We start from the raw sequence: 15266 nt of genomic DNA on the forward strand, positions 1-15266 counted from the left end.
TCTGAGACTCAAAATGTGTGTGTGTGTGTGTGTGTGTGTGTGTGTGTGTGTGTGTGTGTGTGTGTGTGTGTGTGTGTGTGTGTGTGTGTGTGTGTGTGTCTGTGTGTGTGTGTGTGTGCTGTTGTCAAGTCTACGGGAGCAATTTGGAATTATGCTTTTTGGCATTTTCCATCTCCTGTAGCGTGCTCTATATTCTTGTGCATATAAATGGTCTAAATATGGTTACAATCCCTGTGTTCCCTCCAGAGTTTCTCTGCCACACATGTGATAAACCTCCATTGGACTCCTTCGTTTATGTCTGTTACATAGTGACATCACTGTGTGACATTTGTCCTTCAACGGCTAGCGCTCAAACACATTGTACGTGATAGGCATAGGGGCGGGACATCTCTAACGGTTTCCCAATCACAACAGAGCAGGGCAGCTAACCAATCAGAGCAGACTGGGCTCTGGTTTCAGACAGAGGGTGAAAAGAGGTGCTGCAGCACAGGCAGTATGAGAAACATAAAGAGCTTTAAACATTAAAGCATGGAGACATGTCCCAGGAGAGACACTACATACATACTAATTAATTAACTGGAAATTAAAAGGGCCCCTTTAAGTATCTTGAAAAAGGCTGATTTTGGCATGGTGACTGAAGGGGCTGGGGATTGAACCATCCTCTGATTAGAAGACAACCATTTAACCCCTGAGCCATATCTGCCCCAATATTGTCAAACAACTAAACTCACAGCAATGTGTGTCATTTATAACTCAAAATGCAAAAATATAATAGATTATAATAATATATAATATAATATGGTGAATAATGTATACCACATAGTATAGATACATTTGTATTTAGAGTGCGCTGGTTAAAGTGTGGTACGTGTATGGATTCTCTCAAAAAGACTTGTGTTTTTTTACATTTAAGTTATTTAACTTCTGGATATCATGTAGATATCTAGACCCAGCATTTTAAAGCTATTTTAGGGTTAAATCTGTGATAGTTGGTGTATAGTTCCTATCCGTTTTTGTCACTACAATATAAACCTGATCAGTGTAGCAGACAGAGAAGGATGGGGTCGAACAGACCAGCTTTCTAATAATTCCCTCCCATGAGAAAACAGACAGTGTGACTGGTTTAGACTGAGGAGGTGGACACAGTGATCCAGCCTGAGAGAATCCCTGCCAGGAGGTGTTTTACCAGGGATCAGCTGGTGGTGCGCCTTATGGAACCTCATTATATATTCACTCTCTGTTCGGCCTTTCACTCCATGTGAAGAACCATGGGCTCTGCAAGGGCCCGGAATAGTCGGCCCCTGCAGAGAAACCAAGCGGTGTAATTTAACATGTCGCATCACACAAGGCCTGTCCATTGATTTATCGCACTCTAATCCCTGACACAGCAGGGGACTCATTCTGCTTCTGTGGATTTCAGAATGACTCCTTTCAATCTGCCCCTGTGCAGCTGGTTTACAAAACATGCTTGTGTAAATGCCGGCAAAGTTAATGAAATGCGAGATTTTGCCAAAAAGGACATGGTTGTTTATTGTGAAATGGATAGAATAGTTATTCGAGAAAAAAGTTCCATTACACTCTAAATCAGTGTAGAAAACCCAATATGACACATTGGTCAATTTGATTTTGAAAAATATGAACATTTCTTTATTTTGGTCAAATAAATTCCCTGTGTGCGTCGATTGTTCATTATCACCGAAACACTTCCATTAGGAGAAACGCGCTGCAGTCTCAAAAAGACACTAAGACAAAAGAAAACATTCACCTACAAAATAATATTAGGTATGGGATTATTAAGCAGTGTTTGGGCGAAACAAAGAAAAACACTTTTGTTTATTTCTGAAAAACAAGTTTCAGAAATAATTTGACAATTATGTTTAGTGTTACTTTAGAGCAACCTGTTGTTAATCAGGTAGCTGTAAAAATACAACCAAACTGTGCAGCTCTACATGGATTTTGATATATATGTTGTTGTGTTTTACTGTTACTTTACACACATCTATAGCAATTCATTCTCCATTGTCCATTTCCGGTTGGAAAACAACAAAACTGAATCCAATCAACTTCTCTCACTGCTGCTGTTATTTGTTGAATCGATCTTTATTAGTTAAAAAAAACATTTATAAGAAAAGCATTGTTCACACAGTAAAGCCTGTAAGTCCTCAGGGTTCTTCATCCATGGTGACAAATGGTGGGGGGGGGGGGGGGGGGGGGGGGGGGGGGAACACAGGTTAAATGCAAAGAGCAAATACAGTGTATGTTTAGTAAAACTAGCAATACCACATTTTACAAGTATTTTGTTACAAATAAAAATCCTGCATTCAACAAGTTACTTAACTAAAATTACAGAAGTATCATCATCAACATACTTAAAGTGCCACAAAAAAGTACTCCTTTTGTCTAATGGTCCCTTTCAGAATCGTATTTGGGTTACTGGGTTACTGTTATGATTATTGGTGTGTTTTTATCACAACTGGTAAATGAAGAGCCATTCTGAATAACTTATATACTGCTGCTGGTTATCTTTACCTACAGTATGTCAAACATGCTATATTTAATAACTGCTTTTTTTCAGTACTTATTATCCTCCACAGGGCTGGAGCACCGAAAAAGGTTAGGCCTTGGACTTGATTTTTTTCCACGGCTCCTTTTGTTACTTCACCTCTCTCTTGGGGAAACAGCTACGGTATAAATGACATGGTTAATGTCATATTCTCAACCATGAGAAGAGATAGGCTGACCTGAGCAGTGAATAAAGATACACTCTCCCCCATGTGGGCTATTCCATTAGCAGGCCCCGGGAGAGTAAGTGGTGGAAGTAATCCTCACACACTTTATGCTCCGCAGTTTGTCTGCTGCTCACTGAGGGAGAAAATCACATCAGCATTCAGCTGAATCAGCATTCAGCCCGCTGAGTGGGGATGTAAATGATATGCTGACACCTGACCAACACAGGAAGGAACTGCTTCAGGGTCGCAAAAGTAAATCAAGAGAAATGTTAACATGATGTAACACTGTCAATACAGCACGCTCCTTTTACTTGGTTTTGTATTATAATGGTACAATAATGCTACGCTATAAGGTAATTATTTACAAAGTAGCCCAATTCATATTATTATTATTATTATTTAGATGTTCTACCAATGTTGCTAAAAGGTCATTATTTGTCACAGTTGGTGTAGTGAATTATGATGGGGACAGCCCTGATTTGTAAATATTTCCCAAAGACACAAAAGGCACAAGACAAAGTATATGATATATTTGATTGATGGCATTTTTATTATTATTCATATTATTATTTAATACTGAATTATATTTTGAGTAAATATTGCTAAAATATTATTATTGGTAGTGATTATTGTGTAGTGAAAATCTGATAACCTGGGAGCTGTTTGATATCTTCCTGGTTATGTCTTTTTTGTACTTATATTTTTGATCATATAGATGGTCCATGTCCTCTTTTTATTGTGATGTTTATTCTGTACACTCTGTCTGTTTTTGGGGGAAAGTGTGTTGCAAGGGTCTTATGGAGGAGTGTATGGCATGCTGTACAGATCTGAAAGCCCCCTGAGAAAGTGTGTGATGTGTGATATTGATAAATCCGAAAATCTTTTCAAAAACACACCCATCATAACTCACTGAGAGCAATATGGACTGTGAGGAGAAAAAGCCAACTGATAGGTTTCCACTTTCATAACCCCATTTCATCTGGAACACATGTTTATTAATGTCACAAAACAAGTCAAATGGAATTTCAGCTAAACACACTCATGCTCAGCTGCACACACACACACACACACACACACACACACACACACACACACACACACACACACACACACACACACACACACACACACACACACACACACACACACACACACACACACACACACACCTTTGAGTAGTTTTAACAATTATTGTGACATTTGAGTAAAGTATTTCATGTTATCATGTACTATAATTAATAATACAATTTTGTATACAGTATGTTTATAAATGTCAATTTCCAATAAATAATGAAACAATGGGTTATTTTTAATTATTTCACAATCAAGTTCTGTTATTGATCCCAAGAAGAGAGAAACACTTGTTAAAAACCAAAAGTGATGATGTGTTTTGTTAAATAAAAAAGAGCCTCAGATTGAGTGATAAGAGCACACAGCTGTAATGTGTGACCCTGAAAGGTCAGTGTATGTTTTGGTCATTGGATTTTCTTTTCACAAAAGGATATTCAAAAACCAAAAATTAGTGGATATTGAATTTCCGTTTTAAAATTGATAAAATACAATTGAAATACAAGGCATTTTTCTTTATCATGATCCAAAAGGCATGGACTAAACTTAAGAAACGGAAAAACAAAAAATAAATTCACTGGAAAACAGAAATATTCTGCTACCAGAACTTCTCTCTGCTCAAAACTACCAAACATTCGATCATTTTTAGGATTTTAACCCTTTGAATGCCAGTTCTATTAATTTAATTATTTATTATAAAAAACTTTCCCCCATAAAATAAATAGCTGGAGGATCAGGCTTTGGTGGGGTTATGATATGTCTTGGATATGTCAAAGATTAGCAACAGAATTGATTTGATTGCAGGAGTATTTTTTATGTAGTGTCAGATAGTCCCTATTGACACCTTCGTGGCAAAAAATTCCCCATTGACTTCCGTTAAAACCACCATGCATTCTGTAATGTCGGCTCTCATTTTGAACGAAAGCAGTGATATTTGACATGTTTACTGTACTCCACCAGACTAAACCATTTTCCCATTGTAGGCCGATGCATGAAACTGTGTATTGTTGCCAGTTATAATACAGAGCTGTGTGACTACCAGGGGGCCCCAAGAGTTTTGTGTGTGTGAAATCATTTTCCAACTAACATCTGATTCATCAATTTATTGTGAAACTGCAACAACAAAAGAGAAGACAACAGAACATATGAAATACTAACACATTTGAAAAAAGTCAACACCTTGAAACCGTTGTTGTGTTCCTCAACTGTGCCACTGCCGTTAGGGAATACTGTCTCCATGAAGGGGTCTACTTGGTCTGCAACAAGTTTAGGTAGGTGGTACGTGTCGAAAGTAACATCCACATGAATGGCAGGACCCAAGGTTTCCCAGCAGAATATTGCCCAGAGCATCACACTGCCTCTGCCAGCTTGCCTTCTTCCCATCGTGTCTCCTGGTTCCATGTCTTCCAGCAGCAGACCAGCTGACCTGCAGTATGTGACCTGGTGCTCTCTAAAAATGCACCTGTTGCATTTGATGCAGGTGGTAGAAGACCTATTTTTTTAGGCCTATGCACAACCAGCACACACATCTTGTCCTTGAGATGGTAGCAGCAGTGGCGATGGTGATGTCGGTGGTTTCTGCAACGGCAGCAACAGTGGTCTGTAACTCCACCACCATGGTAGCAGCAGTTGCTGTATGCGAGGGGTGCTTTCTCCGCACAATCTGTGAGGACACCATGGATCTCTGAGTTCCGTCTGTGTGTTCTTTGCTGGTTCCAGTAGGGATCCACAGCAGTGACCAGCAAGAAGGCATTAAAGGCAGAAGTGGACAAGAGGCCACATCGTGGATTGTTGATATGGCATATCTCGTTGGCCCTGGCATTGTGCCGATGGGTGCCTGAATGTAGCGCAGCGTCTCGACAAGAGACTAGACTTGCACGATCTTTGCTGTCCGCTCACTGTGAGGATGGGAAGGATCTTCAGTGTCACACACATCCCTTAAATAGTCACACCCCTGAAATGATCAGGGCATGCTTGCAGACACACGCATGCATGCACGCGCGCGCACACACACACACACACACACACCTTTGTATTATAACTGGCAACAATACACAGTTTCATGCATCGGCCTACAATGGGAAAATGGTTTAGTCTGGTGGAATACAGTAAACATGTCAAATATCACTGCTTTTGATCAAAATGAGAGCCGACATTACAGAATGCATGCTGGTTTTAATGGAAGTCAATGTTTTGCCACGAAGGTGTCAATAGGGCCTATCTGACACTACATAAAAAAAACCAATGAAATGAAATCAATTTTGTGGCTAATCTTTGACATATCCAAGACTCTAATAACCACGAAAGCCCGATCCCCCAACTATTTATTATATGGAAGAAATGAATGTTTTCTGTTTTCTATAAAAAATAATGCAGATAAACTGGGGTTCAAAGGGTAAATTGAAATAAAAAACAGGACGAAATACAGAAGCCAGGTGTTTTATTGCCAGCAGAAGATTTCATTGCATTTATAATAGTATTGTCATGTATGGACAGTGCTTGTTTTCTTTCTAAATATCATGATATCAGAGAAGTATAAGGCGTGCTTGAGAGGAGAGTGTGATGTGTGTATCATTGTGCTTTCTGTTTCTCCCACTGTTCTGGTGTGAGGGTTTTCTGTTCAAAAGCGTGGATCTCTTTCAGCTCCTCGGCCAGGCACGTGTTGACCATCCTGTGGAAACACACACAGGTTCAGAGTAAACAGCAGACAAATGGACGCTCTACATCCTGTTTGGTAGAGAGCTGAATGTACAGGATGCACTGTTGCTAGAACTACAATACTTTGTGGATGATTATCCAATTTACAGAAAGATAATACAACAATACAACCACTCTGTAACTCTGGCAAAACTGGCAGTAATGCCGTTTTAAATCCCCTCAAATATGCCCATTTCCTGCTTTCTCTGTTTTACATCACATTCATTGAACATTGATTAGCAACAGACCTTCAAAAAATACATTTAAAGTCATCACCTTGAACTTTGAGAAATTGGGATGCACATTTTAACTATTTTCTGCCATTTTATAGTCGAAACAATTCATCGGGGAAATAGTAATTATATTCATTTATAATTAGTATTAATCATTGGCTGCAGCTAAAAGTGTTTGATTTCTTAATAACTGTAAGTTAAGTTTCTTGTGAAAAAATAATGTAACTTATATTTTGTCATATAATGAAATAATCCAACAAGGATAAAAGCAGCAGACAGCATACATCTTACAACCACTACACTGTGTGTTAAAACTATATTATGTACTGTGGGATTATAGTGTTAAACCAATTGAGGACACATATAGAGATTAGATTATTTGAGAAATTGTCTTAAGAAAAGTAACCAAACTTTACACATTTGATTGTGTAAAATAGTTTGTAATTGGTCAGTATTGTATGGATATACGGGGAAAAAGAGAAACATATTTTAAAGAGAATGTTGTGATCAAACTGTTTTAAAATACAAATCAAAATATGAAAAGTTATTGACACAGCGTGAACCGAATTGACTTCTACAGTTCCTGATGTGAACTATGATTTCCCCTGACTCATTTATATAGTTTTCTACTAATAGAAACAACAGCATGTCTGTTTTATATCCCCTTCAGCTCAGGTTTCATAGGTTCTGTCTCAGGTCTGTCAGTGTAAATCAGCATTCCTATCATCTATTTCAGTTGTTATACTGCTCTATGAGACGACCTAAACGTTTGACTGTCTGCAAAAGTCTTTCTCTTTGCAAATCAACATCTTAAGTCCTGGTATTAGTAGTGTCTGCATGGCCTGCACCTACTTGTAACAAAGACCTAAGCATTGTGTGACAGTAACTACAGTGTGGTATACCTGTGTCTCTGTAGCAGTGGTTTGCCCTCAAACTGAGAGGAGACCACCAGGACTTTGTAGCTGGCAGCACATCTGTTGGGGGATGTATCCTCCACATCCTGCGGAGGACAAGGTCAAAGTTACAGCCAACATTTACATACTGAATTACTGTGGTGATGACGACATGCTCTATCCTGCAACCTGGCTCAGTTCTATACTATAGCTGTCTAGTTCGGGTCTGAACGATTCCTCTAAACTAGCAAGACCATAAGTGTGGGTAGATGGAGGAATGGATGATAGATGACGGATGGATACTTTATTCATCCCAAATTGGGAAATTATTTTGTCAAAGCAGAAGCGTTTTCAAGCATTACACGAGTAAAAAAATTAGGAACAAAATAAGTTAATAATTAATATTTGCAGCAAATGTATAAATACAAAATAAAATAAATAAATGTCCTGCTGTGGGTCTAATAAAGGATTTCTGATTCTGATACATATTCACAGTAAAAAATAAATACATTACCATAGTATCAAACTAATACACAATACAGAAAATACTGAATAATACACTTGAATTTGAATACAATAGTCAATTTCACTAAGCACAAGAACTATATAGAAATATACCACAAGAAACATATATTATAGACATTTAGTTATATACATTACAATTGTGCAGAGTAGGCCTGCTATGCAACACCTAATGCAAAGCTGAACCAAACTCCATTACATCTAGTGGTGCTTTCTATTTGTTGTTATATAGTAACTGATGTACAACAGCATGACACTTCAAATACAAGCAAAGACTCAACGAAATCCCACTCCTCTTTTTGTAACATTCCAACAGGGCTAAATACCTGCACTAATATAATAGTGAGAGACTATTGCTGTAAATAATTATGACATTTGTAGTTATGTATCCAGGTTTGTACCTTTCCATATAGGCAACACAATGTTAAATCTAAAAAATAATAAACAGAAACCTACCACGTGTACTGCTGCCAGCTCCTTGATCAGTTTATCCCGGATCGCATCAGCTGTAATAGCCATTTCTGTGTAAATAAGACGTATATTGTAACGTTAGTACAGCAGTGTGGCTAAATGTGTATAGATTTCTCATTGAGTGTAGTCATAGGCATAGACATGCTGACACCGGAAGTGTTAAGGTATCCTTCAGTTTAGCATTTCGATCGTTTTATCCCCAACAAAACACAATTACATCACAATTGTGAACTGAGCTTCTAACTTAAAGGCTTATCATTACCAAAGGCCGTGTAATATACAGTGTTTTCGCTAAATTCAGTCACAGGGGTGACGCGTGGGTCTCTGCACTGAAGAATATAAACTAATGGCCAATCAGATGCGGCATGTCTACATTAGGGGCGGGACACCTTTTTAAAAGTAGCGAATCCATGAGCGTATCACGTATTTAGGTGTCTTTACAGAAAGACAAATTAAACGTCAAACGAGATTAGTATAAACAGAAATATATGCTTTGAATTCATTCATTTTAAAATGAAACAATCTTTATTGGTTGTACATTATTATGTTAGCTTTGTACTTGTCTTGCTGAATGCTACCATGAGTCTCTTAAAATATAGTTTATCAGGCAGTTGTGTAGGCAACTAAGAGAGGCAATGTTTACATTATACCGAGCCAACTACTCTCATTTGTTGACAGTTATGCTATAGGTAACCATCGTAACTCTGCATGAACATGTTTAAAGCATCTGCATTCGAGCTATTCAGATAATTATGTTGTGAGAATGTCAGTATTAACACAACACCATTTTTTACAATTGGTTATTTTTAGTCATTTCCTTCATGGCTCTATTAGCTAAAATGAACACAAGTCAGCTATCGTTGCTACTAGCTAATATTCAATGGATGCTCTAACGGTGAAACAATGTTAATGAGCGAGCGTGGCTGATTAAATTACTTCCAAAATGGTTGTGGAGGTAGAAAACTTCTTTGGTGTGTACATGCTGTACTGCACCAATCCTAAATTCAAAGGGCGTATTTACATTGGCTTCACTGTGAACCCTGAGCGCAGGATAGGACAGCACAACGCTGGACGGCACAAAGGGGGGGCCAAGAGGACGAGTGGAAGAGGACCATGGTAAGACCAGCTATTCAATACTACATAATGGGCCTCATTTACTAACATGATTATTGATCTGTGGTGGAATGTAACTGTGAACATTTACTCAAGTAATGTACTTGAGTATACTTTTGGGGTACGTGTACTTTACTTGAGTATTTCCATTTTCTACTACTTTCTACTTCTACTTTCAGAGGGAAATGTTGTACTTTTACTGCACTACATCTATTTGACACTAGTAATTACTTTAAACTAAAATACATGTTTATAGGATATAGCTATGTACTACTAATTTACTGCCGAAATGGGCTCCATATTAACGAATTACAACATTAAACAACTCTTTTAATGATAAAAACAGAGTAATATAATAATCTATAATAATACAACACATTTATAAGAGGCATTCTGCACAATGAGTACTTTTACTTTTGATACTTGAGCACATTTACTCAAGTAACATTTTCAACTAAGGCCTTTCACTTGTAGTGGAGTATTCTAATAACGTGGTATGTACTAATACCACATTATTAGTACCACATTCTTGAAATACCAAGAATTAGTTATGTACAAAAATACTTGCTTTTACTTAAGTAGAGGATCTTAGTGATTTGTCCACCACTGTTATTCATATTCTGCATATATTCCTTGCTTTGCACAGGGACATGGTCCTGATAATACATGGCTTTCCCTCTGATATTGCTGCTCTCAGGGTAAGTACAAATAGTTTTTTTGAAGTGACTGAAGTAAAAGCCCCTGAAACAGCATTTCAAGGGACACTCATCAGCATAGAGTCCTAAAGTCATTGGCTTGTGGTGAGGAAGTGAATGTAAGGAACACAACTTTATTAGCTGATGTTTCATTTTATTCTAAAGCAGAACCTATAACCATCTAACAGTCAGCATATTGACACTGTGTCACATTCTGAAACCTCAGATTCCCTTCGCAGTAGATTAGAGAACATCACAATGACTCAGTGTTTTTGTTTCGTCAAGTGACAAATTCTTCTCCTCAATCACTGCCAAGTTTTTGTCAGTCTAATTGGCTTGACCTTCAGACGAGGGAAACACAAACAGGAATGGGAGAAGGGAATTTCCAAATCCTGGTGTCCTTTTTCTCACCCTGCTTCTGACCTTTGTTAGCTGTAACTAGCCCTTCATAGTGTATATTTGACAGTCTTCAGATATATGTTTTCCAATGTCATTATATCGTACTAAAAGTTCTGTTTTTATTTTCTTTTTTGGGATGTTTCTATTTTATGTTTATGTCTGTTTATTTTGTGCTCCTTTTTTCATTTTCACATTGGGTGCAATGCCTTGTTTACATGCTGCTGTAACAAAACTAATTCACAAATTGGAATCAGTAAAGTATATTTTATCTTTATCTTGAATTTGCCAGTTTGAGTGGGCTTGGCAGCACCCCCACTCCTCCAGGCGTCTCTCCCACGTCTCCCGGCGCTGCAGGAAAGAGACGAGCCTGCAGTTCCACTGGCGCGTCGTCTCCAGCATGCTGCGGGCGGCGCCGTGGAACAGACTGCCGCTGACGGCCCGCTGGCTCAAACAGGAGTACAGGATGGACTTTGAGCCCAGCCTGCAGCCTCCACTGCACATCCCCATTGCTTTTGGGAGCGTCAGGGCCAAGAAGAAGCTGCAGTCTCCAGGAGTGGAGGGGCAGGAGGAGCAGGAGACATCCAGCTGTTTTCTCTGTAAAGGACTGGTCAAGGTAGAGTGCTAAAAGAAATTAGAACAGCATTTTTTTATAAGAACTGATTTGATTACATGGCATACATAACAAAATAAACACATGAAACAACTACATAGCAATCACCAAATCAGGAAAGCATATAAGTTACAGTTTACACATAATGGATTCAACGTGAATACTCATATGTACATTAATTGTCACATCTAACAACCTGGTCATTATACATGTTTTGTGTTCGATAATTTACACATTTTCCCATCCTTCATCAAAGATCCTATTACCAGATTCTTCCATTGTGAGTTAATTCAGTTATTATCTTTTAACATGTTCCTCATCATTTGTTTGAACATTGCTATTCTTATTATGAGTCATAGGTAGGAATCTTTAATTCCTCCTTCTGGTGTTTTCCGCTACGGAAGAGGATGAGGGTCACATAAGGTCCTAATTTTTTTGTTTGTTCTGAGATTAAAGTCAGAATTTTGAGATAAAACCTTTTTCAGAACAACAAATCTTTATTTTTTTTTACATCCCCAAAACATTTGTTTTCATGTGGCCCTAATCCTCTTCCGTATTCCTCAGATATATAGTGCAACATTTGCATATGCTGTAATTCTGGATCACAGATAAACAATGCATCCATCCTCTCAGTGTGTCTGTGCAATATGTTTGGGGGTGGGTTGCCAGATGCATTAGGTCAGCACAGGATCTGGTTCCGGTGTCTGCACTCATTATTTGAAATGATAATGGAGGGACGAGTTGGTAGGAGAGAAAAGATGGAGATTCAGAGAGGGTGGTGAGGAGAGAGATATTTGAACAACATTTAAATGTCTGATTATTTGAAAATCCTGTGATATTCCCATAAAGAAAATATCAGTATCACGACTCTGACTGCCACAGCCACTGGATGCCTTTCACAGACAGTCCTAACACATTCTGCTTTAATTCATTTTTCATTCAAAAAGAAAATAGGCCTTTACCACACAGTCAACAATCAGAACAAAAGAGGCAAAACTCCAATAAAATAATAAACAACTTAGATTGTATTTCTTTATGATGTGTAGGACAATAAAACTTAACGGTAGAAAACTGTGTCTCGATGGCGTCTTTCACACCGGTTATCCATATCTGTGTCTTTCAAGAGGCTGGCGCTTTGGGAAATGCAGTCTCTTACAGTCTCGACCAGAGATGTCCCGATAAGCTGAATATATTCAGCCTTTTTACAAAAACAAAAGACTGGCTCTAACAAATGCTGAATCTTTGGTATTAACACACTTCAACCTCATTTACATTTGAACAGCAAGGTTGCACACTTGAAATATAACACCTCAAAAGTTCCTCTCTGTGCTCAACAGTTGCTTTCACTGCTTTCAGGAGCAGAGCAGGCAGAGGGACAGGGCAGACACAGGGAATGGGAGTTCCAGAGAAGCAGAACAAAACTAAACTGAGGTTTCCCATCCTTTTCAGTTTAAGAGAGTGTGACCCTAGTGAATAGGAAATGTCCTCCAACTGTTGGTCCTTCTGGTGGGGACCCATTCTAGGCTTTCAAGAAAGGAGAATGTAAACAAATGCAGGACGTTGTTTCAGGACGTAATCCAAGATGCTAGGTGGTGTACTAATGCGGGACATTAGTTTTGAACTACTTTTGTTTTGGGCAGACCCGCTAAACCGCAATTTCAATTATAATCAGTAGGGGTGGGGACCATTATATTTGCAATATTAATCAAAACTAACATTTATCCAGTCGAAATATCAGGCTACTACGTTTTTTGATTTTTGCGCTTCAGTCCATCTAAAGTTACAGAAATGAAGCAAATATAGTTGCTTTTCTCATGTGGAGAGGTCTTTAAAAAAACTGAAAGATGACACTATGTTACAGTAGATGTTTCAGTTTGTAGCCTTTAGCATGTTGGCTTGTTGGCTTGCGAGTGTTCTGGCTAACATTAGCATGGTAATATGAATACTGACAACCTGTATTAAAGCAGCAAAAACACAAAGATATTATAATACAAAAACAGCACAAATGACAATATCAAAGCTCACATACAATCTTTGTTTTGGCGTCAGACTTTATTGCAGTACAATCATTTGGTTTTAATCAGATACGTGAACTGAAACATTTATGTGTTTTTGCTCAGGTGTCAGAAAAGCTGAGCTGTTTCCACCCATCCTGCGGGATGAGCGGTCATGTGATCTGCCTCGCTAAACATTTCTTGAAGTCAGAGCCGACCCACCTCCTGCCAGTGGACGGCAAATGTCCGGCCTGTAAAAGCTCTGTGCTCTGGGGGAGTCTCATCCGCCACAAACACGGCTGCTTCGGAGACATCGAGGAATTCACCCCGTCCTCTTCCCAGGTAAGACGACTCTGTATATCAGATATTGTCTTATGTTGGCACCTTTAGCTATTATACTTTAAACATATTGTATATTAAAATGGCTGTTTAGGATTTTAAACCAAATGAAATTGCTTACACAGTTACCTTCTGCACTATAAACCATAGCTAAATAATCGTTTTAAGAATTGATACATTACAAGTGAATGTAGATTTTGCATTACTAATTTGTCCTGCTCTCCCACAGAGCCACTGGGCCGATGAACTGCAGATATAAGGGAGTGGAGCCTGCACAACGTCTGAATACTTCCTTAATGAACTGAGGTGACACATGTCATAGAGAATCATGGAGATTATGTGCAATGGATTTGACTTTTCAAACTGGACCAGAATGTGAGAGAAAGCTGATAAGCAGAAATGCGCACAGGTTCCACACTCTCCATCTATCTAGTGCAACGTCATTATTTTAATCACATGGTGTATTTTTAATGTATTCAGTATTTGTGGAAGAAATAGTTTTAATGCATTGTCTGACAGAGTTTTGTACCTGACACATTATTTTTTTGTCAAAGTAATAAAGTGGGAAAAGTTGAATTGCCAGATACTCTGTTAATTGAAAGTGATGTGGGTATGCAATCACAGTACATACAGGTTTACCTATAATAATAATACTACATTTATTTTATAACCGCTTTACAGGTGCTCAAAGTCACTTTACAGAGATACATAAATAAAGTAAAATATATGAAGTATATTAAAGGGGCCCCATTTTGAGGTGTTCCCTCTCCTGTAGTGTGTTCTATTGGTTTCTATGCATGTAAATGGTCTGCAAAGGCTAAAATTCCTGTGTTCCCCTCCCTGTAGAGAGAGTTTCTCTCACACACACTCACCCTCCTGCCTGAAACGTCTCCATTGGACTCAATTGTTTACTTCCGTGATGTAGTGACATCACTGTGTAAGACTTGCGCTCCTATTGGTTAGCGCTCCAACACATTGTTAATGATAAGCTAAGGGACGGGAAATCTCTAAGCCGTTTACCATTTACAACAGAGTGCTGCAGCACAGGCAGTATGAGAAAATAAAGAGCTTTGTAAACATTAAAGAATGGACACACGTCCCAGGAGAGACACTAAAAACGTTTGCATAATACCGCCCCCTTTAACAAAGTTCTGATGTAAAAGGGTGCTGATCATTCCTGGAGATTTCGGTTTTAATATACACAATATAGACAAAAGTATTGGGACACCCACACATTACACCTACAGGAGTTTTTATGATGTCCCATTCCAAATTGTTAGGCATTACGATGAAGTTGCCCCCCCCCCCCCTTTGCAGCTCTAACAGCTTCCTCTCTTCTGGGAAGACTTTCTACAAGATGTTGGAGTGTGTCCCATTCATCCAGAAGAGCATTTGTGAGGTCAGACCCTGATGTTGGACGAGAGGACCTGGCCGCAATCTTCGTTTTAGTTCATCCCAAAGGTGTTCAGTGGGGTTGAGGTCAGGGCTCTGTGTGGGCCAGTG

General features: G+C 38.7%; 2 protein-coding genes across 3 annotated transcripts; one reads left to right on the forward strand and one right to left on the reverse strand.

Moving 5' to 3' along the window:
* Positions 1-6222: 6222 nt before the first annotated feature.
* Positions 6223-8975, reverse strand: zgc:112271 (uncharacterized protein LOC553698 homolog). 2 transcript variants are annotated; one of them, XM_063900485.1, is made up of 4 exons: positions 8876-8975; positions 8599-8663; positions 7630-7727; positions 6223-6468 (listed from the first exon to the last, which is right to left on the reverse strand). In XM_063900485.1, exons 2-4 carry the CDS (start codon positions 8659-8661, stop codon positions 6369-6371), a joined length of 261 nt encoding a protein of 86 aa, XP_063756555.1. In that variant the 5' UTR covers positions 8662-8663; positions 8876-8975; the 3' UTR covers positions 6223-6368. The 2 variants fall into 2 exon arrangements, with proteins under 2 accessions (XP_063756555.1, XP_063756556.1); XM_063900486.1 differs by having other exon boundaries at positions 8765-8888.
* Positions 8976-9259: 284 nt separating this feature from the next.
* Positions 9260-14345, forward strand: slx1b (SLX1 homolog B, structure-specific endonuclease subunit). The gene is made up of 5 exons (XM_063900482.1): positions 9260-9729; positions 10373-10424; positions 11110-11433; positions 13551-13766; positions 13993-14345. Exons 1-5 carry the CDS (start codon positions 9557-9559, stop codon positions 14020-14022), a joined length of 795 nt encoding a protein of 264 aa, XP_063756552.1. The 5' UTR covers positions 9260-9556; the 3' UTR covers positions 14023-14345.
* Positions 14346-15266: the final 921 nt, after the last annotated feature.

This window comes from Eleginops maclovinus, chromosome 14 (assembly GCF_036324505.1).
Source record: "Eleginops maclovinus isolate JMC-PN-2008 ecotype Puerto Natales chromosome 14, JC_Emac_rtc_rv5, whole genome shotgun sequence".
Lineage (NCBI taxonomy): Eukaryota > Metazoa > Chordata > Actinopteri > Perciformes > Eleginopidae > Eleginops > Eleginops maclovinus.

Excerpts from the sequence above, each read along its gene's own strand:
- zgc:112271 (XM_063900485.1), bottom strand. The coding sequence starts at position 8,661 with ATGGCTATTACAGCTGATGCGATCCGGGATAAACTGATCAAGGAGCTG. Across the intron at positions 7,728-8,598 it reads AGCTGGCAGCAGTACACGTG|GATGTGGAGGATACATCCCC; the intron begins GTAGGTTTCTGT and ends TGTCCTCCGCAG. Across the intron at positions 6,469-7,629 it reads CCACTGCTACAGAGACACAG|GATGGTCAACACGTGCCTGG; the intron begins GTATACCACACT and ends GTGTTTCCACAG.
- slx1b (XM_063900482.1), top strand. The coding sequence starts at position 9,557 with ATGGTTGTGGAGGTAGAAAACTTCTTTGGTGTGTACATGCTGTACTGC. Across the intron at positions 9,730-10,372 it reads ACGAGTGGAAGAGGACCATG|GGACATGGTCCTGATAATAC; the intron begins GTAAGACCAGCT and ends TGCTTTGCACAG. Across the intron at positions 10,425-11,109 it reads CTGATATTGCTGCTCTCAGG|TTTGAGTGGGCTTGGCAGCA; the intron begins GTAAGTACAAAT and ends TGAATTTGCCAG.